The sequence below is a fragment of the Erythrolamprus reginae genome, chromosome 2, assembly GCF_031021105.1.
Source record: "Erythrolamprus reginae isolate rEryReg1 chromosome 2, rEryReg1.hap1, whole genome shotgun sequence".
In the NCBI taxonomy this organism is placed as follows: Eukaryota; Metazoa; Chordata; class Lepidosauria; order Squamata; family Dipsadidae; genus Erythrolamprus; species Erythrolamprus reginae.
In genome coordinates, this window is record NC_091951.1 from 300,977,808 (window position 1) to 301,003,366 (window position 25,559).

A 25,559-nucleotide genomic window follows, 5' to 3' on the forward strand; every position below is an offset into this window, starting at 1 on the left:
CTACAATATTTTTTCTGTACAAATGAATGTTTTCCAAATAGCTCTGAAAGCATGAATAGCTCTAGAAATCACATCTAGTAGTAAATGAAATAGAAGAGCAATGGAAGAGCAGGATTAGAAAAAATATATTAAAAAGAGCAGACGGAATCATCTAAATTGCCTGTACTGCCAAATTTTACTTCACATAGAACACATTTGGACAACAATCAGTGTGCCAAAGGATTTATCTTTCCAGCAACAACACGGACACAACTATCTACTGACTACTTTTAGATTGCTATGTTATTTGAATACAGTGACAGCTTTTTTGGCCACAAGCCAGAAAAGGAAAATCAGAAAAAGCCATAGGTTCCTTCTCTTGTTACATTTAAAGGAACACCACGACTGAATGATATGTCAACCTAAACAAAACATACATTTATGATTTGCAGCTTCACTGTTCATAAGGAACAGGCTGTTGATAAAATGGAGTTGGCTTGTGACCATAATGCAGTTGAGTGTTGTGGATAAAATGCACCTGATTGTAGCTACATTGCCTTAAAGTGTTCTTTGGGAAACTGTAACATTTTAATGAGTCCCTCTTCCCCAGAATAGAAATGAAGGCTATCTGCAAACATAAACAAACAAACAAAACATTAAGAGTGTTGAGAGCCAAAATAAATAAGTGCCTAAAAACAAACAAACAAACCAGCAAATACCATCAAAACATACTATATTTTCTGTATTTAACCTACGTACTATAGGAAACGGAACATTGAAGGATATAAAAATAGCAATGGAACCATTTTTTCCTAACTAAAGGAAAGTTTAGTGTATGGAAAAGGAGGATCAAAGAATATACCCATAAAATATGAATCGTTTTGACCCAAGAATCTACTTCTGAAGTTTTCTGAAATAAAGAAATCGTTGTACTGAAATGACAGCTTGTTTAACAAGTCTAGCAAAAGAAAATGAAATTAAATATTTTTATGAAGTAAATTCCTACAGAACTTTATTTTGAAGTTCCATTGGGTTCAGTGGATGGTATTAAAAAAATTACATACTATCAGTTACATAGTTATTTTTCTTTTTAATCTTGTAACAAAGACATCTATCTATATGATCTTCCACTCCCAATTCCTATGCTGATTATAGTCCTTAAAATAACATTTTATTAAACAGACAAGAACAACTGTTTGTCGAGTACTTTGAAATGCCAATATAAAAATTACCGTGGGGATTATTTGGATCCCTATTAAGGACTGCATAACGAGGAAGTAAAATGCCTTCATCTTTAAGGATGCCATAAACTTCTCTTCTGAAAAGAAATAATATATCCCACAAAACATTGCAATTACTGGAAATTAATGAAAATAATTCCTAATTAAAATCACAGGATAGTCAGACAAGTCTGTGTAAAGTTGCAAGAAATATCTAATCAGAAAGTTGCACTATTAAAAATGGGAGCTGGAACAAAATGTTGCAAAGTGTAGAACTTCTAGTCCTACACACAGTATATTTCCAATTCAGTTTTAAAGTATTATATGTGCCTATTTGCACAAGAGAAAGAAAATGTGATCATGGGAATTAGAACAAAGCCACCTCTTCCAAGTTACTGTACATTTTCTTGCAGGACAATTAGTTGATAATTATACAACTGAATTTGAGCACTTATTTCTTCAGGTTAGCATTACTGATGTCAAATTCGCAATGACAACAATTATTACATTCTAGAAAATCTGCACTTCGTCTGCAACAGCTTGATGCAGATAGTAGGAATAACACAGCGATATGGCCTTGCCAAGGGCATTCATATGAAGAAAGAAATAAATCATTTAGAAACACTAAAGATCCTTGAGAAAAAAGAGTTAATAAATAAACAGCAACATGTTAATACAACATAAAGCCAAAATATATACTTTGAAAAATGTAACATAAAGCCATTTTCAGATGTACTTTAAATAGGAGGGTATTCTTTGCAAATACAGTAACTAATACTCCACCTTGATTATACTGGTATCCTAGAAGTACACTTGCAGGTTTTCAGTTAATAAAATGCAAGGAAAATACCAAAACAGGCATTTAAGTCTAGGAGGCAAAGTTATTTATTTACCTGTCTTGTATATGATACTGCATATTCAAATCATTAATAACAAATGGATTCCTGACTTTAGAATAGGCAACTGCTTTGTCCAAAGGAAATCCTAAACAAATGTAGCAAAGAAAATGTATATTTATTTTATATAGTTCTTAAATGCATAAGAGTTACAACTTATATTTGAAATTTCACAACTGATTTATTCTAGATAAGTTCTACAAATTATTTTAAATTATTTCATCTGTATAATCACTTGGGTTACAATTTCATAGTTTTATCCATCCTATTTTAAAAGATTTCCTCTTTTTTGTTTACCCCATTTTGTTCAACTGAAACATCAAATATCCTATATCAGTCAATTATCAATTCAAATACAACAGTAAATCAGCAATCTAGTATCTTATTAACATATTTTTAAGCAGAGGAGAAAATAACATTAGCATCATTTCATGACATTTTCATCATTGTAATAATGTTAATTAGTCCGTACTGTATTTATATGGAAAGACTAGACTCCATCTATTCTTACATATCACTAGATAATTTCAATACATTATTACTGTATTTAAACACAGTTCAATGTAAGAAAGATTTCAATAATGCTGTTCAATATTATTAAAAATATTCTAAAAAAATGTAACCAAATGTTTCAGAGTGTGAAAAATTTATTTATTTATTTATTTAATTTGACTTCTATGCCGCCCAATCTCAAAGGATTCTTTAAATTGTTCTGAATAAACAACAATCACCTTTAGAATGAAAAGAAATGAGACAGTCACATAAAGGCCAGTTTTCTACCGGTTCATTCAAAATGACATCTTCTTCAAATATCACTACTGTAATGTATTTAAACATGGAAAGCCGTTCAAGGATTTCATTCATTGGTTTTGATTTTGATTTTTTTGCCATAGAACATATTCCAACCATGATCTGTCTTTCTGGTGGCTAAGAAAAATAATAATTGTTAAGATCAATTATACTATCAATTGAGGGAATGTTTCTATCCTTGTTTGATAAACAAATTTAAAATTTTCAAACAGAATTTCAAAGCAAATTTCAAACAAATTTTGTTAAAATATTTTCATATTGTCAGGTTCATGTGTTTATAAAGAATAAAATATGAATTGGAAATCAGTGCTTAATTTTGCATAAGGTATGCAATAGTTACAGTCTTCCACCACCCCACCCCCAATAAGACTCTTTCTTATATATATTTTTGCCACCAAGAAAGGCACCAGGCCTTTTTTGGGGGGGGGGGGGGCGTCCACTAATTCATCTCACTTGTGCCTGTCGCCCCAGTTTCTTTTTCGTTATCAGAGACCTTCAAGAACGTCTTCATCCAGAAAGAAAAGAAAAGCTTTCCTGAAGGCCTCTGCAGCCAATAACAGAGCCTTGCCAGTGGCAGCAAAAAACATTGGCTGAGATGTGCGAGGCCTGGCTGCAACCATCTGAAGGTAGTGTAGGGCTCCACCCACCCATCTCCATCCTAGCTTAATTTTTACCCGTGCACCCTGGAGTGGGCAGGGTCTGAATTAGGGCTTATTTTGGGGGGAGGTCTTATATTTGGGCACATGTGTAAAAATCAAGCTAGAACTTACTTTCTGAGTAGGTAGCATTTTCGGGGAAACACGGCAGTATAAAGAAAAAAATTGTTTTAATACTTCTTGCATAAATTAAAAAAAACACAATTCTGCCCATTTCACAAGATTTAAAAAAACATATAAATTTGAAGTTACCATTTGAAAATGAAAAATCTTTCAGTACATTAGGTTATTAAATTATAGAAAGCACAATCTGTAGAACCAACTTTAATGGGATTTGGTAATGAGATATAATAGATTTATGGTGAGAAGCATTGTTGAATTGTAGCTACATAGTTTGTATTTAGATGCCAGGTACACTACTCAACACCACAAATGGAGAATAAATATCTGAACTACTTGCATCTGAAACTATTTTCTATGCAAAGTATGAGTAACATATTTTGATACTATAGGAATCAGAGATTAATTTTAGATACTATATTTTACTTTTCTGTGGCATAACCCTTTTTTAAAAAAAATCTTAATTTTAAAAAGTCATCCAAGCTCTGATACATAAGTTACTTGTAGCATTAAATAACCACAGATAATGAAGTCTAAAGATAAAAGTATGGGCAGCTATATAAATGTTTTAAATAATAAAAATAAAATAAACAGTACGTACAGAGTCATATTCTTCATCATCATCATCCTGATCATAGAAGGAGACAAAATCGGAAGATCTTGCACGATCCAAAAGTTCTTCCCCATCTTCACCGCCCACAAAAAATCTAGGAACATCACTCTCTGTGGCATGAACAGACATTATAAATCCTAAAGTGATCTACATAGAAACTGTAGTTACTCCGAGTACTCAGGCACAGCACATAATTCCCAGTGCCTGGAATAGAAAAAAACCCTTGCAGTCTGGATTGCAGTTGCTTACGTAGTTGCTTGCTGTCTGATAGTCCAGTTGCCAAAAGCAGTTTAATTGATATCATCTGCCCATTGTTTTCATTTGTTACATTGGTGAAAAAGAATCCAGCAGATTATTTCCCTGAGTTAAAGTAGCAACTTTCTATCCTAGAAAATAAACATAAATAAAAAAGAAAGGAAGTTATTCAGTATATTTCATTACCAAGAAATAGTTGAAATAATCTTCTGAAAATATTTACATTACTACAACTCCAAAAGCTATTCTCTATGTTGTATTTTAAAATGTACATGAGGAAAATAAACAGGTAAGTGAAGATTGGGTTTATGTATCATATTAAACCACACCGAGATTTGTTTAATTTTACTAATGTGTTAATTCAGCCACAGTGCTTTATAAACCAGGGTTTGGCACTTAGCCTTATGTGAACCAGGCTGACCTGGGTTTTGTTTTTCAAACCATATTTAAAATAAATCCTGGCAGAGTCTGATGTGGACAACCTATGGCTCTTGACTGAACAATGGGACAAATAAATGCTGCACAGGTTTTTTGGTATTTTTTTACTGCCTCCCAGTATCAGTCCAGATTTTTGCAATTCAGTTCGAATGACCTTATTAAATAAAATGAGGAATTAATAAGTTTTAATAATGAAGCAATAGCTTAAATAGCTTAGATACATAAGCAAAGATAAAAATAATTGGAGATCTTACTACTACTTAGAAAAATTGAAATCAAGTAGAAAAGAGGTTGACAGAGGGAAAAGGTCACCAGATGATGTCACTGTTGACACAATAAAAAGGTTACAAGAATTCAAAGAAGTTATTGATAAACTCATGACGAAATGATGTATAGCAAAGAGTCAGGATGAATGATAAGTAAAAATAAATGTGGGAATGAAAAAATGAAAACAATGCACTTTCCCCACAGTAATGGACGAAGACTTTTCCTGTTTCAGAAAAAAAAATTCTTATTCTTTCTAATTTCATATATTTCATATATTATACTTTCCAGGTTTTAACTCAGATAGGAGAATATCAGAATATATTAGCAAGCATGGCAAACATATTAAAATGATATGAGCTGCAGTGATTCAGTAGAATTGTATTATTGCAATTGTAGTATGTAATAGAATTGTAGTATTGCAGGCTACTTTTGTGAACTTCCAGCTGCCTGCAATTTGGCAGTTCAAATCTCACCAGGCTCAAGGTTGACTCAGCTTTCCATTCCATTACCCATAATTCACAAAACTAACTTTTTTCTCCTATGTACTTACTAAAGTTTTGAAACATTTTGTTAATTTAGCAGAACTAGCACTGTAATAAGCAGAGAAGGAATTAGAAACATCAAGTTACACAGACAAACATAACATACATGAGTAGAAGTGAAACTAAAGTTAGGTAATAGCCAATAGTTTTTATGCTCTTTGATGCAAAGTAAGCTGCCACATAATCCAATGTGCCAACATATTTAAATAATTCACTGCTCCTAGGATTAATATAGCTTTAACGACAGTATTATTTAGCACATATAAAGCTTCTTTAGCATCAAACAAAATCTACACTCCAACAAAATACATCCACAGAACAAACTGAAGACTGGCAACAACAAAAAAAACATGTATTACAGATGCTTCCAGTGTTAAGTATAAAACTACGAAACCTAGTGAATTGTATTTTTATGAAGTATTAATAATTTATATTTTTTCATCTGTAATATATTTTTCCTATCACCTTTGAAAGTCCATAGTTGGAAATCTGAGCCCATAGTCATCTCACACATCTTAATGCCCATCAAGCATTTAGCCTAACTCCAGGAAAGATGACATCAACAAGCTCAAAGGACAGTATTTATTACCTCATTGTTAATATCTAACCAACAAGAAGCAGCATTATAATAATAATGGTTATAATAATCAGATGACATATAAGGTAGTATTTTGCATTTGCGTCAACTGAATATCTCTGGCCACTATAGATTGCCCATATCTATAGTAGAGGGCAATATTCAATGTATCTTATTTCTCTCTATATATATTTCCAATGCAAATCATTCCAGGTTCACCACAACATTCATCTAACCTGCTAATTTGCATGCAGACAAAAATTAAAATATGAATACAATGCCTTCATTTTTAAGAAAGTTGAGGTACTGATGAAATTCCACATTTAGATACTCTGTTTTTCATACATTTCTACAGTTACACTATGGATCCCTAAAAAACCTGAGGTGTTAAGATATCTAATCTCCCCTGCCCTCTCTTTTCCACTAGGCACAGCAGATGAGGTGGGTGGAAGGCTCTCATGCTACGCTCCCTGGCGGCCAACGACAACGGGTTCAGGATCCATTTACTATTCAAAGTTCCTAACAGTCAGGAAAGGGCAGCTGATGTATATCAGCAAGGGAAAAGTCTTCAAGATATTAAGGTTCACAAGACAGCAATAATAGGCTCAGAATCCATGACAGCCATCCTTTCCAGTCGTAGTATAAAGCTGTATGATTTTGACGTTCTGAATTAAGGTTTTTTACTATGGGATTTTGGTATATTAAATAACCAGCACTGTTTCTAGGGGGGAAAATGGCTCTTAGATTTCTGAACAAAATTACTAGAATATACTTATCTCTTTAATTCAATAAGCAACATGCTTTTTTCTCTTCATACAAAACTATCATTTCTCCCTTTTTTTCTCACAGTCTCTCATTCATTCACTTTTATACATAACCTTTTTAGTTGTTTCCTTACCCTTCACCCTCACAAGTCACACACACACACATTACTAAATAGGACTATAAATTTCTTTGTAACCAATCTAATGGTTGTCTATAAAGTCCTGTAGATAGGCACTCCTTGCCTCAAAATCAGGTCTCATCCAAGAGGTCACACTCTTCCAAGGGTTATGCTAGTAGCAGACCATTACATCTGCTACTAGCATAACCTGCCTTGTTTTCTTTTCACTGCTTAACTCACAATTTTTCAACCCTAGCAACTTTTAATACGGGTGGACTTCAATTCCCAGAATTCCACAGAGAGCATTGTGATTATTTTTGTTGTTATATAACATATTTATATAAATTATATATATTATATAAATATATATATATATATATTTATTTTATTTATTTGGTTAAATTTATAGGCCGCCCTTCTTCAAATGTAATCAGGATGGCGTACAACAATAAAAAATACAATGATAAAAATACAATTTAAAGTCCCAATATTAAACATTCATATATTCATTCATATATGTTATTATAAAACTGCAGAAAATATTTTACGTATAGCTAGAAAAATATAGTATTTCTCATAATGCAGAAAAAATGGATGGGGAAAATTGAGATGGTAATGTAAACCTTTTTTAAACAAAGAAAAGATTTTATTAAGTCCTGTTTCCATTGGGAAATCATTTCTGGACTTTATTCTCAAAATAGAAAAAAGAAACTTATTTTAGTTTGAAGATTGAATAATTGTGTAGTTATAGAAACTGAGCAATTATTGCGATTATGTTGACACCGTAAATGCAGTTAGTATTCACTGTACTGAAAACAGTGGGAAGTCAATGGTTTTTTTCCCTTTTCCACCCCCCAGTCCACCCTCTTTTTAAATCTAAATTTTAATTGTATTTTGCACTCTAATAAACTTTAATAAAACATTTGGAAGAAAGCAATACTGCTTTAGCTTGATGCATTTAGGGAAGAATGCTCTGGTATGCAGTTTGTAATTCAGCCAGGAATGTAGCAGGTACAAAAGACTGGAAGAGCTGTATGCCAAAGAAATAGAGTGTGATGTTGGTAAAGTATTTGCTCAAGCAACTATTTCATTTTCCTGGCCTGTGTGCAGCTGTATGTACTGTGAACTATGCAGAATATGCTGGAGTTCACAGACCCATTCAAGCGGAAACCCAGGTGACTAAATGGATATAAAAAATGTAACTGGCTACTTTCACACTAATGAACAAACAAAAAACATACATGATAATGCAGGCAATATAAAATACAATTGAGTCATTTCTAGGAATACAAACATTGCATAAGTTCGAATTCTTTAAAAAAAGAAAGACAACAATGGATATCGTTTTTTGTTACAAAGCACATGACATAAACCTGTTACACTCAAAATGATCAACAAAATATTTTTATCATATGTAATAAATAATTACAGATAACATTGACCACATTGAACTTTAATTCAAAGGGAGAGGATTAAGATAAAAGTGAAATGTATGCCTGTGTATATTGAAAGAATGTGGAACAGATTTAAGATGTGAGTAGACAAGTTGCAAAAATATGTGTCGGTTTAAATGACTGACACTTACTTAGATGCACAATCAAAGATCCCCTCTTATTAAAAAAATAGCCACCTACATGCTTTAAATGGTTTTTTAATGTGACTTTTGTTAATCAGAAATAATTTTCATAATGTTGATATGCAACCCATGATATTTTAGTGTATTTTAGGTATTTGCTAATTTGCTAATAATGAAGCTAAACTTAATGCAGAATTTTAAAAAGATGGCTCTATGATTTTTAATTACAAACTGAAACTTTTTTACTGGTAGGAAAAATTGAAACATTGCTTTCTTTCCATACAGCAAAATATAGTTTAAATCCACCAGTTCTTTGTTATAGATGCATTGCAATATCCTAAATTATGAGTTCATCTGTTCTATTGTATTTACTTTAGTATATTGTGTGAGTTTTAATATTTTCATTGCTGTTTTTAGGTATGGACATGTAATAGTGAATCATGTTTTTTACATTATTTGCAATTAAGCAGTAATTTAGTAGTATTATCATCCACTAAAAATATACAATGCTGTTCTCAATAATTTGCTTAATTTCTCCAGCAACATATCTTAATTATTCCATAATACTCAAATTCTGAATGAACATATACAACTTGATTATCTTAGAAAGGGATTGTAGAGATACTAGTAATAGGAAACATTTTTGTATCTTCAGCTTTATAACTGATTCATACTATCCTGAGAAGAAAAATACATGATGTTAGGTCCTTTTATTTTTAATGATCATGTACTGTATTTTTCAGAGTGTAAGAGGCACTTTTTCCTCCCAAAAAAGAGGGTGAAAATCTGGGTGCCTTTTATACTCTGAATGTAGCCACATTCAGCTTCTCAAAAGGAGGTTTCAGAGGCTGAAAAAAAGCCTCTGAAATGAAACTTTATGAAAAAAAGCCTCTGAAATGGAGTTTCAGAAATAAAGCTTCTGGAATGGAGGTATCAGAGGCAGGGGCAGAAAAAACAAGGTGCAGAGTTCACAACCAATGAAAGTGTTGCTAAAATTCACCTTTGGGAACAGCAAATTGGAGGTATTCCAGGAGGCTGATCTACCTGCCAATCACCTTTTTTCTCATTTTCTTTCCCAAAAACTAAGCCGCATCTTACGTACGTTTTATCGTCAAAAATATATGGTAATTGTCTTGTGACCCATATATTATCTCTATAGTAATATGTGGTTTCAAAAACGACCTGTTCCAATTTTTAGCAGCCAACAGTCTTTGACTTACTATAATTCTTTCAGTGACCTTCAAAAATTGTAACTGCAGTGAAAAAAATGACTTGTGACCAATTTTCACACTTACAACTACTGCAGCATCCCTGTGGTCATGTGATCAAAATTTGGACCTTTGAACATTAGCATGTATTTATGATGGCTGCAGTGTCCCCCAGGGTCATTTGCAACTTTCTGACAAGCAAAGTCAATGGGGAAGTTGGATTCATGTAACAACCATGTTGCTAAGTTAACAGCTGCAGTGATTCACTTAATAACTGTGACAAAAAAGGTAACAAAATTCAATTAACTGTCTTGTATAGCAATATAAATTTTGGGCTCAATTGTGGTTGTTAAGACTATCTATAGGTCAAAATACTGGGGAGAGAAATATATATAAAAGAAAGATGTAATAACAAAACATCTGGAATCACAAAAATGGAAAAAACAACATGCATGAAGTTATAAAGAACCAGAAGTACAGTTGAAATTGAAGTTGCAGTTGAAGTAAAGTGACAAAACTGAGAAATTTTTAGCTGCATTCAGCTTATTAATCTCATAAATGACTTAAGTAAACTTTATACTGGACATGATCCTGATGTTCTCAGTCATCGAGCACTGTCTTTAAAAAGGCAAAATTTAGAGAGCACAAACTACCTTACAACTCCTGTCCTCAGCCTCAAACCCCCTCAAAATTCTCAGCATTGAACATGGTGACTGGAGTATTAATTAGAATATGCACCTGGAGATAAAGTTAAAAATATACTGAATAGTTCACAAATATAAATAATATAGTTGCACATATTTTCTTACCAGGAATTTAAAAGAAAAGTTGAAAAAATACAAAGAACCCAGAGATAGCATATTAGCTCAGCTCCATAGATACAAAGCAGTATGGGTAATCCTCGACTTACAACAGTTCGCTTAGTGACAGTTACAACTCAGTGAAAAGTTACAACAGCATTGAAAAAAGTGACTTATGACCATTTTTCACACTTATTACCACTGCAGAATCCTCATGGTTACATGATCAAAATTTCGATACTTTTCAATTGTTTCATACTTATGACTATTGCCGACTCCCAGGGTAATGTGATCCCGCTTTCCAACCTTCTGACAAGCAAAGTCAATGAGGAAACCAGATTCACTTAATAACCGTGTTATTCATTTAAGAACTGTAATAATTCACTTAACAATGTGGCGAGAAAATTATAAAACGGGGCAAAACTCACTTAATAAATTTCTCACTTAGCAACATAAATTTTGGACTCATTTGTGATCATAAGTTGAGGACTACCTTATACATTCATCTTTCAGTTATATATTTAGCACTGCTTTTCATCAGATAATTTCCTAAGACAGAGGAAATAATCAAATATAAATAAATTCCAATGTATGGTTTGGGGAGTTAAATCATTTTTAATTTCTCTCCTTTATTTGGGTTTTCTCCTTCTCCGTATCTATTAGCTATGAGATTATTTAACTACTAAAAACTTGTCCTAAAATAAGGAGTTATTTATGTTCATTGTTATAGACTGTATTTCTGAAGTAAAATAAGTATTTTCATTGTTCTAAGGTCCTTATGAAAGACTAATAAGCCTGAAAGTCCACTGGTTAATTCCTTTATGCTTAACTAACATGCTTACTTACATGTTGACATGTAAGTAAGCTGACAGAACCATTCACTATGCATATCCTAAACATATGTAATTAAGTTATTCATTTTGGTTAACCACCAATTATTTAAAACAAATTGTTTATTTAAAAGGTTATGCTTATCTACATATATTTTTGATAGTTGGGAATTTTTCTTTAAAAAAAGGATGCAATATATAAGCCATAATAATAGAGGCATACTTAAAGAACAATTTCATTATAGGATAATATCAGAAGCTATTAAATGTTACTATACCAAGATATAAATTCTGTTTGGAACAGTTATTATTGTTTTTAATTTAACATTGTAGAAAAAATAGCACAGTAGAACAAGACAGTAACAGTACTGTAACTTATCTATTTGAAATTTCAAAGTAAAGAAGTAATAAGCAAATGTTATCCTAAATCAACTAGTGAATTATGTCACATCACAATAACTAAGAAAAAACTGAAAACCAAAGCAATTTACACTTTTTTCTATTAACAAACTTCAAAAGAACTGTTGGGGATTTTACTATAGCTTCTGAGAGTTTACAAAGAAATGTTGTAAAGGTTTTCTCTCAAACTATCAATGGTGCATCTTCAAGTCTACTTCAACTGCAGTTATACAATTCATTTATACAGCACTGATACCGAAAACGCATGATCACACCATTGCATTATATTGTGCTAAGACAAATAAATTCAATGCCTAAAGAATTTCAACTTTAGTAAACCCTATTGGATAATTTTTACTTAAGCTTGCCTTTTTTGATTTAGCTATTAATTAATGTACAACAAACATGTAACTTAAGTATCAATATTTTATATTTATTCTTTCCAGAAAGTGCAACAAAGAAAAGAAAGAAAGAAATGAAATGTTTGGGTATTTCCTGCAGATGGCAAATGTGCACTTTTAGCCTAAGCTATGCAGGAAAGCAAGGTCAAAAGTAGTGCTTTTAAATGTAGAGGCTAACATTGCAAAGGGAGGAAAATTATGAAGCATAGGTCAGTGTTCACCCAATATATTAAATCATATACCAAGTTTTCAGCATGATACATGCATGCAAGCCATGGTGGGTTTGTTGGTTTTTTAAGTTACTTCCTTCAACTCCCCACGTTATAAACTACAATCTGCTTCATGTGCATTTCAGGTTAGGGCAATACAAGCCAGCAGGATTTGTTAAAACTGCAGCGTGCTCGGAAGAAGCAGCGGTTGCAAAAAACGACCCGAATCTCAATATAATCGATGCTACCCCGTGACGCTGCCCAACCTTAATAAAACTGGCAGTCATTCGTCCCCCCGCTGCTTTTTCTCCTTTCGGAAGAGCAAACGATTCAACCTCCAAGACTCCGGCAAGCGCCTTTCAGTTTCAACGCCTCCGCACGGTTTATAACGGAGTCAGGGAGGCCGAAAAGACACGAACGGCGGAAGTTTATTCTGTGCTTCGGCGAAAGGAGGGGAAAACACCTGAGTGCCAAGAAACACCTTCGGGTTTTCTCCTCAGCTGCGCCCGACGACGAGGAAAAACTCCCGGCGGAGCACGGGAGCGCGGGCGCCTTTTGCCCGGGGCAGCAAAGGTAGAAGAACGCACGCGCGCGGGAGCGCGTGCCATTCACCTTTTGCCTAACGTTCTACTTCAATCCCACACCTGACACGCTCGCGCCCTGGATCCGCCCCTCGCTTCACTGGCGCCCTCCAAGGGAGATAGAGCTCAGGGGCGAGAGCGGTCCGCGTTCATCCGCCGTGGTGGGGGGTGGGGGGGAAGAGGAAACCCCGCCACGCTCTAGAACAGCAAGACAGGCCCTTCTCACCTGCTCCCCCGGCGGCTGCCATAGGGTGCCCGCATCGTGCTTTCCTTCCTTCCCAATAGAGGGGGGGAAAGCCGAAGCTACCGTGGTTACCGCCACCACGCCCCTTCTTACCCTTGACCCGCTGGGTTTTTTTTCTCCGCCCCTCCTTCTCCTTTGCGTCATAATGTCCGTCGTGAGGATTGTTCGGAAGAGTTGACGCCTCTATCGGCCGCGTCAAGGACTTCCAGATTCCTTTCAAGGCTTTTCTAAAATTATTTATCTTGCTTGCTTGCTTGTTCATTCGCGGATTGTGGAAGAACTTCGGGGTGTAATCAGAGGTCTTCAAACTTGGCGACTTTAAGACTTGTGGACTTCAACTCCCAGAATTCTCCAGCCAGCTATCCTGGCTAGAGAATTCTGGGAGTTGAAGTCCACAAGTCTTAAAGTCGCCAAGTTTGAATAATTCTGATCAACTGGACTATCCTGGAACCGCAAGTGGCTGCGTTTAGCCGACCTTGCCTGAGGTCAAAAAGGTAACTCGGATCACAGCTTGGAAGCCGGATGACCTCGAAAATGTCAGCGGTAGACTGCGAGCGCGATAAACACTTTAGAAGGAAAGAAGTTTTTTTCTTTTTCACCCTCCCACGTTATTGACAAGAAAAAAAGTTGCCATGACGTCCTTCAGCCAAAGGAATTTATCTTTTTATTGCCAGGGCAAAGAATTGGCATGGTTCTTTATCTCTATTAGAAAGAAGAATAAAAATTCTGTACATTTTTAATCTAGGTTTCATGCTATATTGCAGGCTAAGGGTTGAGAAAGGGCACCTTGCAACTGTTCAGCAAAACAATTTAAGGAACGTATAGTAGGTCGGGCTGAAGGGTTATTTATAAAAGAGCTCTCATCTTTTCTGGGATTATCAGGCTGGAATTATAAAATGCCAATTGGTCACTGTAGTTTTCTTTGCTGACATCTAGTAATTTGCTGGTCTTTTTTCAGTCTAAATCTGGTAGTCTTGCTATAGGTTACTATAGGTTACTATCATTATTAACAAATATTGTTATGCTTTTCAAGCTAAAAAAATCTGAAGATACTTGTTCTGCCGGCTCTCTGCACGAGCCCTTAATTAAATGCAAAGGTAGCAAAAACAGACACACGTGAAAAGTCAAGAATACCCTGTTTCCCCGATAGTAAGACACCCCCGATTGTAAGACGTATCGGGGGTTTCAGGGGGGTCGGCTAATATAAGCTGTACCCCGAAAGTAAGACATATGTCTTACTTTCGGGGAAACGGGGGTATTGCGGGGGGGGGAGCCCGATGACGTCGCTTCCAAGCTCCCCGCGCGCCCCTCGCCTTCGCCTCGCCGCGGCGCCACCGCCTCTTCCCCGGCTTGGCAAAGCGAAGGACAAAGCGAAGGTCCAAAGCGAGCTGAGCGGGCGGCGGCTTGCAGCGAAGGCGCTCGTCCCAGCAACCAAGTCCTGCCGAGGCTCGGCTGCAAGCGGCCAGCGAGGCCGACCGGCTCCGAGGCGAGCGGCCGGAGCTGCGCCCTCCTTTGCCCGCCTCCTTTCCGGCAGGCAGGTGGGGCTGCCCAACTGCGCAGAGCAGCTCCTCCCCTCCAGACACACGCTTCCCCGACACGCGTCTGCAGCTCCACGCGTGCACGCCGCTTGGAGCCCTGAGGTTGAACTTGGAAAAGGGCTCACGAGGCTCCTGTCCCGCGGCTGCCCTTCTGGACTCTGGGGAGATGCCTTCGGGAACGCGACCCTTTCAATTTTTTTCCAAGACATACCCCGAAAGTAAGACGTAGTGGGGCTTTTGGGGGTAAAAAGAAAGTAAGACACTGTCTTACTTTCGGGGAAACACGGTACTTTCTTTATCCACAGAAAAATAGAAGCAAAACCCCTTTTTATAGTCACTTTCAAAGCAAACAGACTTGAATGCAATGAAAAAACAAACTCAAAGCAATTAACAAGTAGCTGTGAAGTCATCACAGCTACTCCTTCAGACCTTGTCCAACTCACACCTTTAACTATGATTTTCGTTCAGAGTCCTGATATCAAAGAACAGAGTCCTCGGAGAATCCAGAATCAAGCCACATCCACTATCAGGAACAGATAATCTTCCATACTGACAGGCGGTCAGGCTGCCCATTTAACAGCAGCCCTAATTAGTTGAACCACATCCAACCACAGGTGAACTCTCTTGTAATACCTACCTAGCTGCTCTCTTCTATTCATGGCCCTTCGCATGGGTGTGTCTATAACTTAAAGATAAGGATGATGATGAATTGCTTTCTAATCGGTTGTCTGCCATGACCCCCTCTGAAGGTCCCATTTCACAGTCACTCCCTGCTTCCAACTACTTCGCTGTCCGAAGCAGTCGGCAGTAAAACAGGCCTTTGACACTGGGAGGATTAACCCACATCAACCCTCACTGTCCTTGGGGCAGGAGCTGGCCCAGAGCCAACCACAACAATACCTTACTGATTTCACATTTAAAATTATTGTGGTATACTCATTCTTTTATTGCATTTACTTCTCAGTCCCGCAATCACTTTGCAATGCAATGTTGCATGTACACTTTGGTATATTTCATATATGATAATTCCTTCGCTGAGTCAGATGGTTCAAGAGTGGCCTAGCCAGTTTTAATTTCAAAACAATAACAAACTTGTGATTCATCAAGGCTGGAACAAGGGCTATGTACCCGAGTTGCAAAAATCAAGACAATCTCTATAGCAGTGATGACTAACCTTTTTTGGTTCACATGCCAAAAGGGTGTGTGCTAGCGTGTACATACCCACAACCATTCCCTCCCCCTATGCATATGCACAACCCCCCTGTCCCGGCACATGTGCACAGGCCTCACTGAAACCTGGGACACTGAAAAAATGGGCAAACCGGAAGTTCAGGAAAATGGACTTTCGTTTTGCCTGTTATGTTGTTTTTTTTCACTCCGGGCCTTCATGCAGAGGGCGAAATGGCCTTCCCCAAGACCGAAAATCAGGTGGCTGCAGCTGACATAGAGCAACGCTTCATGTGCCCTCCAATATGACTGCATGCCACCTGTAGCACACATGCTATAGGTTCGCCATCACGGCTCTAGATGCATCAATACAGAAAATATATTTGTTTTCAAGGAGCCCGGCCAAAGTTTCCTGTGCCGCTTCAGCGAGCGCTTCTCAAGAGATGAGAGTTTGCAGGGGGCCAGTCTAACATTCACAATGGACAGCAAACTCCAGCTGCTCTCTAGACCAGATGCCTTTTACCACTCCAAATCCCAAGCGACATGATATGAGGGCTGCTTTGCACCACTGGCTAGTGCAAATATACCAAGGCAGAATGCTGATGTCACGCAAATGCAAGTAGCGCTTTGCTCCCACAGCTTCCAGCCATTGCAACCCCCGCTACAGCCCATTTGCAAACCCACCCACCCCAATAGCACTATTATTTCATTCTAGCCAGCCGAGGGCTGCACTCCTATTTACATGTTTCAACACCTGCGAAGTTGCACACTGAATGTGCTACTCTCAATGTTGGAGATTTCCAGCATATTTCAGAGCTGTGGTAGTCACAGGACTGGCCATTTGGTCATCCCAGAGCAGCTCCTCCATCTGGGTACAGGAAAAGGAAAAGAAAGGAAATGGAAGGAATGGAAAAAGAGGAAAGGGAAGTAGGAAAGGAAAGGAAGAAGAGGTAAGGGAAGGAGAGGAAAAAAGGAAAGGGAAAGGAAAGGAAGAAAGAATGAAAGTAGAAAAGGAAAGGAGAAGAAAGGAAAGGAAGGAAGGAAAGGAGAGGAAAGCAGGAAAGGAAAGGGAAGGAAAGAAGGAAAGGAAAAAGAAAGGAAAGAGGGAAAGGGAGGAGAGGGGAGGGGACTACAGCTACAGCTCTGGACTATGAGACTGATTTTCCAAACATCATCAGCAAGCCACCATCAAATAAACTGCAATTACCTTGTAATAATTACACTAACTTTAATCATTTTGTTATAATTAAACAACCTTTAAAGATTTTGTTACAATTAAATAAGCATTTATAATTTTGTTATATTAAATAGATGCATTTCATATTAATAAAATGGAAGTTCTCTGACCATTATTTTACAACTGTATTTATCTTTTTTTTAAAAATCATATTAGTGGTATACGGGTTTTAAAATTATGACCGTGGTGGTCTCCGAGGTCCAAAAGGTTGGGGACCCCTGTTGTAAAGGATCATTTGAAGCATCCAAATGCTTCACAGGATCCTTTAGTAAATTATTAGTAATGCTAATAATTCCTATAATCTCAATTTTTTCTGGAAATCCATTCATACTCCCATCCCATCCATCCCATCGCTAAAAGCCTGTAAAGATTCTCACGTCACCTGGGTCATGGTTGTCCCAAATGTGCTTTTTTAAAAGTCAACTGGACTTTGTTTTTTCCTTGAAGGTGTTTCGCTTCTCATCCAAGAAGCTTCTTTTAGTTGAACTGAGGAGATTTTTCTGGATGGTGAATCCAAACGTCTTCAAGGAAAAAAAACAAGTCCAGTTGCCTTTTGAAAAAGTACCTTTGGGAATCAACTTTAATTTAAAATTAATTTTCTCTCCGATCATCTCGCTTTTGCGTTCCCCCTGCAATATCGCCTCGGTAATCCTCTCCTAGCCTTACAGCCCACTGTGCCTCTCGCACATACAGTACGTATTATATTTCTTCCCTTCCTTTCCTTTTCCAAAGTCGTATGCTGCCCTTGTTGGAAAGGAAGCCTCCGCTTAAAGCCAACCAGGAAAACATAGCTCTACTTTTTTTATCTCTATGATTCCGACAGACTCCGCCCTTTCTTCGACGTCACTTCCGTAGCGCCAGAAATGTCTTCAATCGCTGCAGTGGTTCCCGTCTATGCATTCAGAGCTGAGCATTGCGGCAGCGAGCTTCGTGGGATCTTTCTCCTGGCTTGAGTAGGAAGGAGGGGCAGCTCCGTAAGCCGGAGAAGCGCCCTCTGCTCCGTCACGAAGAAGGAATCTGTCCTCGCTATTTTTGGCGCCAAGAGCGCTTCCAGTTCAGTATTTCTCCAATTTTGGCAACTTTTTAAGATTTGTAGATTTCCAACTCCTAAAATTCTCCCTAAATATTTCTGGGAGTTGAAGTCCAGATTTCTAAAAGTTACCGGGGTTGAAAAACAACACTGGGCTAAAGTGGACAGTTGTGGGTCACCGCAGCAAAAAACCCCGATCCCCATTTCTTGGTGCAATGCATTTCAAATAGAATAAATTGACATTCCAGTACTTAGGGTTGGGGGGGGGATGGATTATTAGGGGTCGTGTTATGAAAACGAAGGGTTGCCCAAAAAAAAATCGGGGTAAACATTCTGAAGCTTTTGTTTGTTCATTTATATTTTGCAGTGATAAAGATGGTCAATAAATGACAACTCTTGCCTGGGCCATTTAAGGGGTAACTACACGTGAAAGGGAAGGCTGGGGTTTAAAAAGCTCTTTTCTGTGATGTGCTTTTCTGTAAAAAGTCAATTGGCAATGAATTCTGATTTTTTTTTTTTGAAATGAGTATTCCTTCCCTTGAGTCTTCCTTCATATTATAAGGACTCAATGCTTTGTCATAATTTATTTTAAGACGAGATTGTAATCTGCATTTGTTTCATCTTCCTAGATTTTTTTTTGTTCCCCTTATACATATTCACCTCTGAAGCAGTCTGAAGTATCCAAGCAGTCATTTTTTTTTTGCTGAATTTGTTATCAGCATGTGATAAATTGCATCCATTTGTTATGGTTGCTATTTATATAATGACCTTGTTATTTCAAATACTTTGCAACCTAAGCATTTGTGCAGGGGGTTTTTTAATGGAAAATTTTCTAAGGTGCTAAATTGAAGGCTGTATTCCACATTTTATTCTTTGGTTACTATATACATTGTTCTTTTTATTTAATACTATATTTATATAACATTCAAATGGTTACATAACACCAGATCTTGAAGATGTATAATATCAATATACTATATAAATATATTATCTCTTTTCCTATCAAATATATTCTATATATTGAAACATCAGCAGACATTTTTTCTTCTGCCACCTTCTTTCTTTTAGAGGCAGTTGTTCAAAACTATTCCTGAGTATTTCTTGCTCTTTTTATAGCTTTATTTTCTGGGGGGCGGGGGGGGGGAATCAATTTTATATGCTTGGCAAAATTTGCAGTTTTCTAAGCCAGCTTTTTCAGGATGATAGCACTTTGTTGCTTAGTGGCACAATGCCAGTTGAAGGGATTGCCTTAATAATGTAGACATTTTATATACTTTTATTAAATATTACAATACCATATTTCTAACTGATGTATTTCTGAAAATTGAATGATAGCAAGCTTCCTGCAGGCCAATGGATTCATAGATGTACAAAATAAACATCAAAGAAATAGATCTAGGGTGACTTCTAGATTGACTTTTTAATTATTTGGACAAGGCTACATAGAGATTCAGGAAGAAGGGCCAGGCCATCACACCTGGTCACCAGAAGGAGAAAAAAATTGGTAAAGGTCTGCTGAGGAAATGAGGCCAAGCTGAGACAGTGGAATGTAGGATGGCAAAAGGGCAAAGATGTGGAAGGGAGGAAAGGGAGATGAAGGGAACTGAAATATCCTTGCAATCCTAAATATGGGTGGGCTGCCAAACACTTGAATTTTGATCAAGAGGCTGGTAAGTTGCAACAGCCATAATTTTGGGGACCAGGCAAAAGCATTATTTGTTTGTTTGTTTGTTTGTCAAACTTATACAAGCTAACATGGATATCTATGAACATAAACATGAAGATAGAAAATACAGATAAATAGGGACAGTAAGGCAGGGAGGGTAGCACGCTGGTGCACTTTTGTACGCCCCTTTTACAGACCTCTTAAGAATGGGGTGAGATCCACAGTAGACAGTTTGATATTAAAGCTGTGAGGGTTTGAGGCTGTAACATTGGAGTCAGGTAGAACATTCCAGGCATTGACCATTCTGTTGCTGAAATCTTATTTTCTGCAATCAAGTTTGAAGCAGTTTACCTTAGAAACATAGAAGACTGACGGCAGAAAAAGACCTCATGGTCCATCTAGTCTGCCCTTATGCTATTTCCTGTATTTTATCTTACAATGGATATATGTTTATCCCAGGCATGTTTAAATTCAGTTACTGTGGATTTACCAACCACGTCTGCTGGAAGTTTGTTCCAAGGTTGGTAAATCCACAGTAACTGAATTTAAACATGCCTGGGATAAACATATATCCTTGAGTTTCTATCGATCGTTTGCCCATGTATTATTGTGGCTGAAGCTGAAGAAGTCATTGGCAGGCAAGACGTGGCAGACAATTTTATGTATTATGCTTAGATCGGATCACAGGCAGCATAGTCCCAGATTGTCCAAGCCCCAAATTTCAAGTGTGGTAGCACAGGGAATGGAGTACTCTTCTCATGAAATACCTCTGAACCCACTCAATCATGTTAATATCCAACATACAGTGTGGGTTCCAGGCAGTTGAGCTGTATTCAAGAATTGGACTGGCAAAGGTTTTGTGTGCCCAAGTTAGCAAAACAATGTTATTGGAGAAAAAAAAGCTTTAAAAAAATAGATTAGCAACTCAATGCCTTTTTGGCAATGCTGTTACAGTGAGCTCTGGAGCTTAGATTATTTGAGATGAGTACTCCTAGGTCATTGACAGAGTGAGGTTCGTCTACGAGACTGTTTCCGCCCAACTTGTATTTGGTGTTCTGATTTTTATTGTCAATGTGCCCAGATAGAGCATTAGTTAAAATTTGGAGTTGCTAATTGCGCAACCATTCTGATACGTAGTCAAGGTCGCTTTGTAGGGCAGCAGCATTGTCAATGATGTTAAATAATTTTACATCATTGCTGAAGAGGACAGATCTGCTTTTAATATAACTGCATAGGTCATTGATATAAAGCAAAAATACTGTGGGTCCTAGAATGTTGCCTTGAGGGACTTTGCTGTTAACAATTTATCTCAATATAAACATTTGATAGAGCCCTCCCTATTTTGACTATTTGTTGCTTGTTTTGACAGGAACACACAGAAATGCTGTAAGAACTTACTGTATTTTTTGGAGTATAAGACATACCTTTCCCCCCCCTAAAAGAGGGTGGAAACGTCGGTATGTCTTATACACCCAATGCAGCCATTTTTGCTGTCCTGAAGCCCCGCCTCCATGTCCCATTTTTGAACAGAGGGTCTGGGAAGCCTGCAGAGAGCTCCTGGAGACTGGGGGAAGGCAAAATGCCCCCATTTTTGTGAAAAAAGAGGCAAAAAACAGCCTCTTTTTTTTTTTTTTGCAAAAACGGGGGTGTTTTTCCCTTCCAATTATCCCACCTAGCACAATTTGAAGAGGAATTCTGGGAGTTGAAGTCCACTAGTCATAAAGCTGTCAAGTTTGAAGACCCCCGGGTTAGGGGTGCAAGGGTATTCAAAATTGGCAAGTTTAGCAACACTAGAGGAGGAATACTGGGAGTTGAAGTCCACAAGTCTTAAAGCTGTCAAGTTTGAAGTTTGTAAAAAGTGTACATGGTTATAAAAAGTATTCTACACTGGTATTTTATGAAATAATATATTACTACACCATTTGGTTCAGAATACCTTTTTCCTTGTTTTCCGCCTTTAAAAACTAAGTGCATCTTATACTCTGGTGCGTCTTATGCTCCGAAAAATACAATGGTTTTAACAGTAGTTTGCCATGTACCACTGAATTAAAGGCTTTGCAGAAGTCTATGTAAATTGTGTCTATTACTTTACCCTGGTCAAGATGTGTGGTCCAAATGTTTCTGCAGTATAGGAGTTGCAGATTACAGGAGAGAAAGTAGGTTGTTTGTTTCTAAGGGGAGAGTAATGGATTGGTTTATAATTAATTCCATGACATTACAGGTGACTTAACACAATGAGTTTGGTCTGTAATTTTCTACTAGACAAGGGTTTCCATTTTTAAAAATAGGTATGACCGTGGATAATGACCATAAGTTGGGTAAGGAGCTGGTTCTGAAATATACCGTATAGATTGTGCATATAGATTCATCTAGGGCAGTGGCAAGCTTTTTCAAGAAGTAGGCACATAATCCCTCAGGGCCAATATATAAAGATGGCTTTAGGTTACGTACTGCCGTTTCAAGGTTATCTACTGTAGAATCATTATGTAATAAATGGTTGCAATTTGCTATGGTACAACTAGGAAATAGGAGGCAGCAGCCATTGCTGTCATCAAAAACTGAGCTGAAGAAAATGAAGAAATTGGCCTTCATCATTACAGCCTTCCCCGTTAGGCCCTAGATTCAGTGCCATCACAACTTTTTTTAAAAATCACTTAACAATTGTCATTAAGCAAAAATTATTTGTAGACCTCTTCAGTTTTCTATTAGCATTTCAGAATGACTTATCTTGAACATAAAAAACCTCAATGTTCTTTTATAATAAACCCACTACAGTATATCCAGGAAACTTTCTTCTGAATACACCACTTCAAAGTAGATAGTACATTTATCTGAAGAGTAAAGATCACAATTAGATCAGACTGTTCAGGAGTCAGTATTATGTATTTTCTTTGTGAATCACTTCTTGCATATTGATTTTTCAACTTTTTCATGTTAAGAAGCTGACAGTTCCTAGATACATTTTAGGCCCCATTAAAATATGTGTGTGTGTGAGGAGACAATTTGAGAAGACCAAAAATTATTACTAATTTTTATATTTTTGATCTGCCCAATAAAAATGTGCTTTTTCTATTACAATTAAAAAAAGAAATTCCTGTTATTATATGTGAAGTATACTGTATGTAAAATACAAAAATGAAATAGGTGACACATTTTCAAGCAATTCAAATAAATATAACATCACCAACAACATCACAGTTATTTAAAACACAAAGCAGTTATGTTCTTTGAATTGAAAATAACATAATTTCTTTCCAACGTGCAAAGCATTTGTCAATGAAAATGAAACAAATAAACATATTACAAGGCAAAATCCTGAAATCAACGAATTTTTGAGTGGACACTAAAGAAAAGCTGAGCAGCTCAAGGGAAATTCCATCACTTCATTGTGAAAAGATCTGATTAGTTGGTTTATGTTTTTCTTACCTTTTCACTTACGGTGATTTTTTAAAAATTATTTTTCTAATGAATTATTCAAGCCAGAAAATACTTGCCCTTGATTTGATGTGGAACTATTGATGAACCTTCATTGAATGCAGAGAGTTGTGAATCTATTTAGTTATCTGCTAGTTTTGTTTGGCTTTGAATTTTGTCTATTGAGAAACACTATTTTTCTAGTCCCCTTTCCTCAGAAAATGTGATGTTTTTACTCATAGAACCAATATTCACAGTCTTTACTAGAAAAAGTATGTGAAGTCCCAAAATATTCAGTTCTCTAAAGGGAGTAATTTGAATTCAATGGACCAGTTAGTGCAAATTCAGTCAGATGTGGGTTTGAATGGCCCTTCCCTTTTCAGAAACATAAATTAGTTTCCACTCTTGGAATCTTGCTTTTCATCAGCAGGCTTGCAGAAGTAAATTATGCCCCAATCCAAAAAGATATATGTGGTTCTCAGGGGAAAAAAAGATAATTAAAGATCATGAGTCTAGAAAGAGCTATAAACCCACCGACAAAAGCTTTGGCCTCTATCAATCCATAGTCAGATAGGTTTAAAGGGAGACAGAATAAATGTTCCCCTTCCTTAGAGTGGTTAAAAGACAAATGGTATTTCAGTAGTGGCTTGCTCTCATGACAGTAGCATAAATATTGCAACTCATGTTTTATATAATGAAAAGATGTACATCTGCCTCCATGTTATTAGAGTTATGAGAATATTTTGGAAGATTTTGAACCTACATAATTTATTAGAAGCAGTCAATAGTGCTTATGAAAAAGGTGCCTTAAACATCAGGTATTCAGCAGTTGCAACTGAATGCAGTTGTTTTGAAAATATGTGCGTGTTATATATCAATTATTAATAGTTCGGAATAGCACAGTTATAAACAACAGTTTCAAGTTTATTTATTCATATTTGTATACCCACCCATCTCACACAGTGACTGTTGCTATTTCAATAGCAATATGAAGATTTTTAAAGTATTCCTCCTATTCTTAAAGATCAAAAGTAAGCTATTTGAATGGAGGAATGGATTGTGCCATATCCTCAAAGCAAGCATGAAAAAGATATTAGCAAGCCAGTCAGATCTTTCCTTCTCAAATTTTGTATGCAGAGCATCTGGGAGCGAGTTGATCATTTTCCAACTATTGTATAGATGTTCAATTTGATTCTTTCAGTATGTATGAACTAAATGTTTTTAGTACCACAATATAGATAAGAATGTATTTCTTTTTAAATCCTTTGAAAAAAGGACAGTAATTCAAATACAATATATTTCAAAATGTTTCACAGAAATCTTAATGTCTACCAAATTTACAACAAGGAAAAACATGTTCCACAAGAATTCCAACTGCAGTGAATCAAGCCAAGAGAGTAATGAAGAAAAAGGACGTTGAGTTGCCAAGTAAGTCTTTATCTCATAAAACAGATTCAGTATTCATTGAATGTACTGTGGTCGTGGTATAATTTTATTTGATGCAGTCCTTCATCTTTTAGAGTTAAAAATGGAGGATTAAAATACTCTTCTAAAATGGCCAAAATGTAATAAGACATATTACGTTTCCAGAGTCTATGACAAAATGTGTTCCTATCTTTGGTCCCATTTTTGGAACAGGTTGTATACCATACTTAACTCTCCAGTTTTATTTTTATTTATTTATTTTTTTATTTATTTTGTCTAATACACAATGAGGGTTTTAGTGCGTATACAGTATATCTATATACACATAGTAAAATACATGATAAAAGTTATAGAGGAGATACTCATAGTAAAATATATCTAAGAAATAATAGAAAAGAAGATATAGTAATAGAACATATCAATGAAAGAGTAGAAGAAGAGATATAAGAATAGAAGAAAGGTATAGGAGATATAGGAGAGCAATAGGACAGGGGATGGAAGGCACTCTAGTGCACTTGTACTCGCCCCTTACTGACCTCTTAGGAATCTGGATAAGTCAACTGTAGATAATCTAAGGG

General features: G+C 36.5%; 1 protein-coding gene across 16 annotated transcripts in view; it reads right to left on the reverse strand.

Annotated features, from left to right (window-relative positions):
* PPIP5K2 (diphosphoinositol pentakisphosphate kinase 2) overlaps positions 1 to 13,692 on the reverse strand; it is a 67,714-nt gene extending 54,022 nt beyond the window's left edge. For 9 of the 16 annotated variants that reach the window (XM_070742972.1, XM_070742962.1, XM_070742969.1 and 6 more), the window contains exons 1-5: positions 13,487 to 13,591; positions 4,283 to 4,680; positions 2,827 to 3,022; positions 2,093 to 2,183; positions 1,212 to 1,297 (exon numbers count right to left, since the gene is read on the reverse strand). In XM_070742972.1, coding sequence (XP_070599073.1) covers positions 1,212 to 1,297; positions 2,093 to 2,183; positions 2,827 to 3,022; positions 4,283 to 4,423 — 514 coding nt within the window. In that variant the 5' untranslated portion in view covers positions 4,424 to 4,680; positions 13,487 to 13,591. The other 7 variants (XM_070742970.1, XM_070742957.1, XM_070742958.1 and 4 more) reach the window with 6 other exon arrangements.
* Positions 13,693 to 25,559: the final 11,867 nt, after the last annotated feature.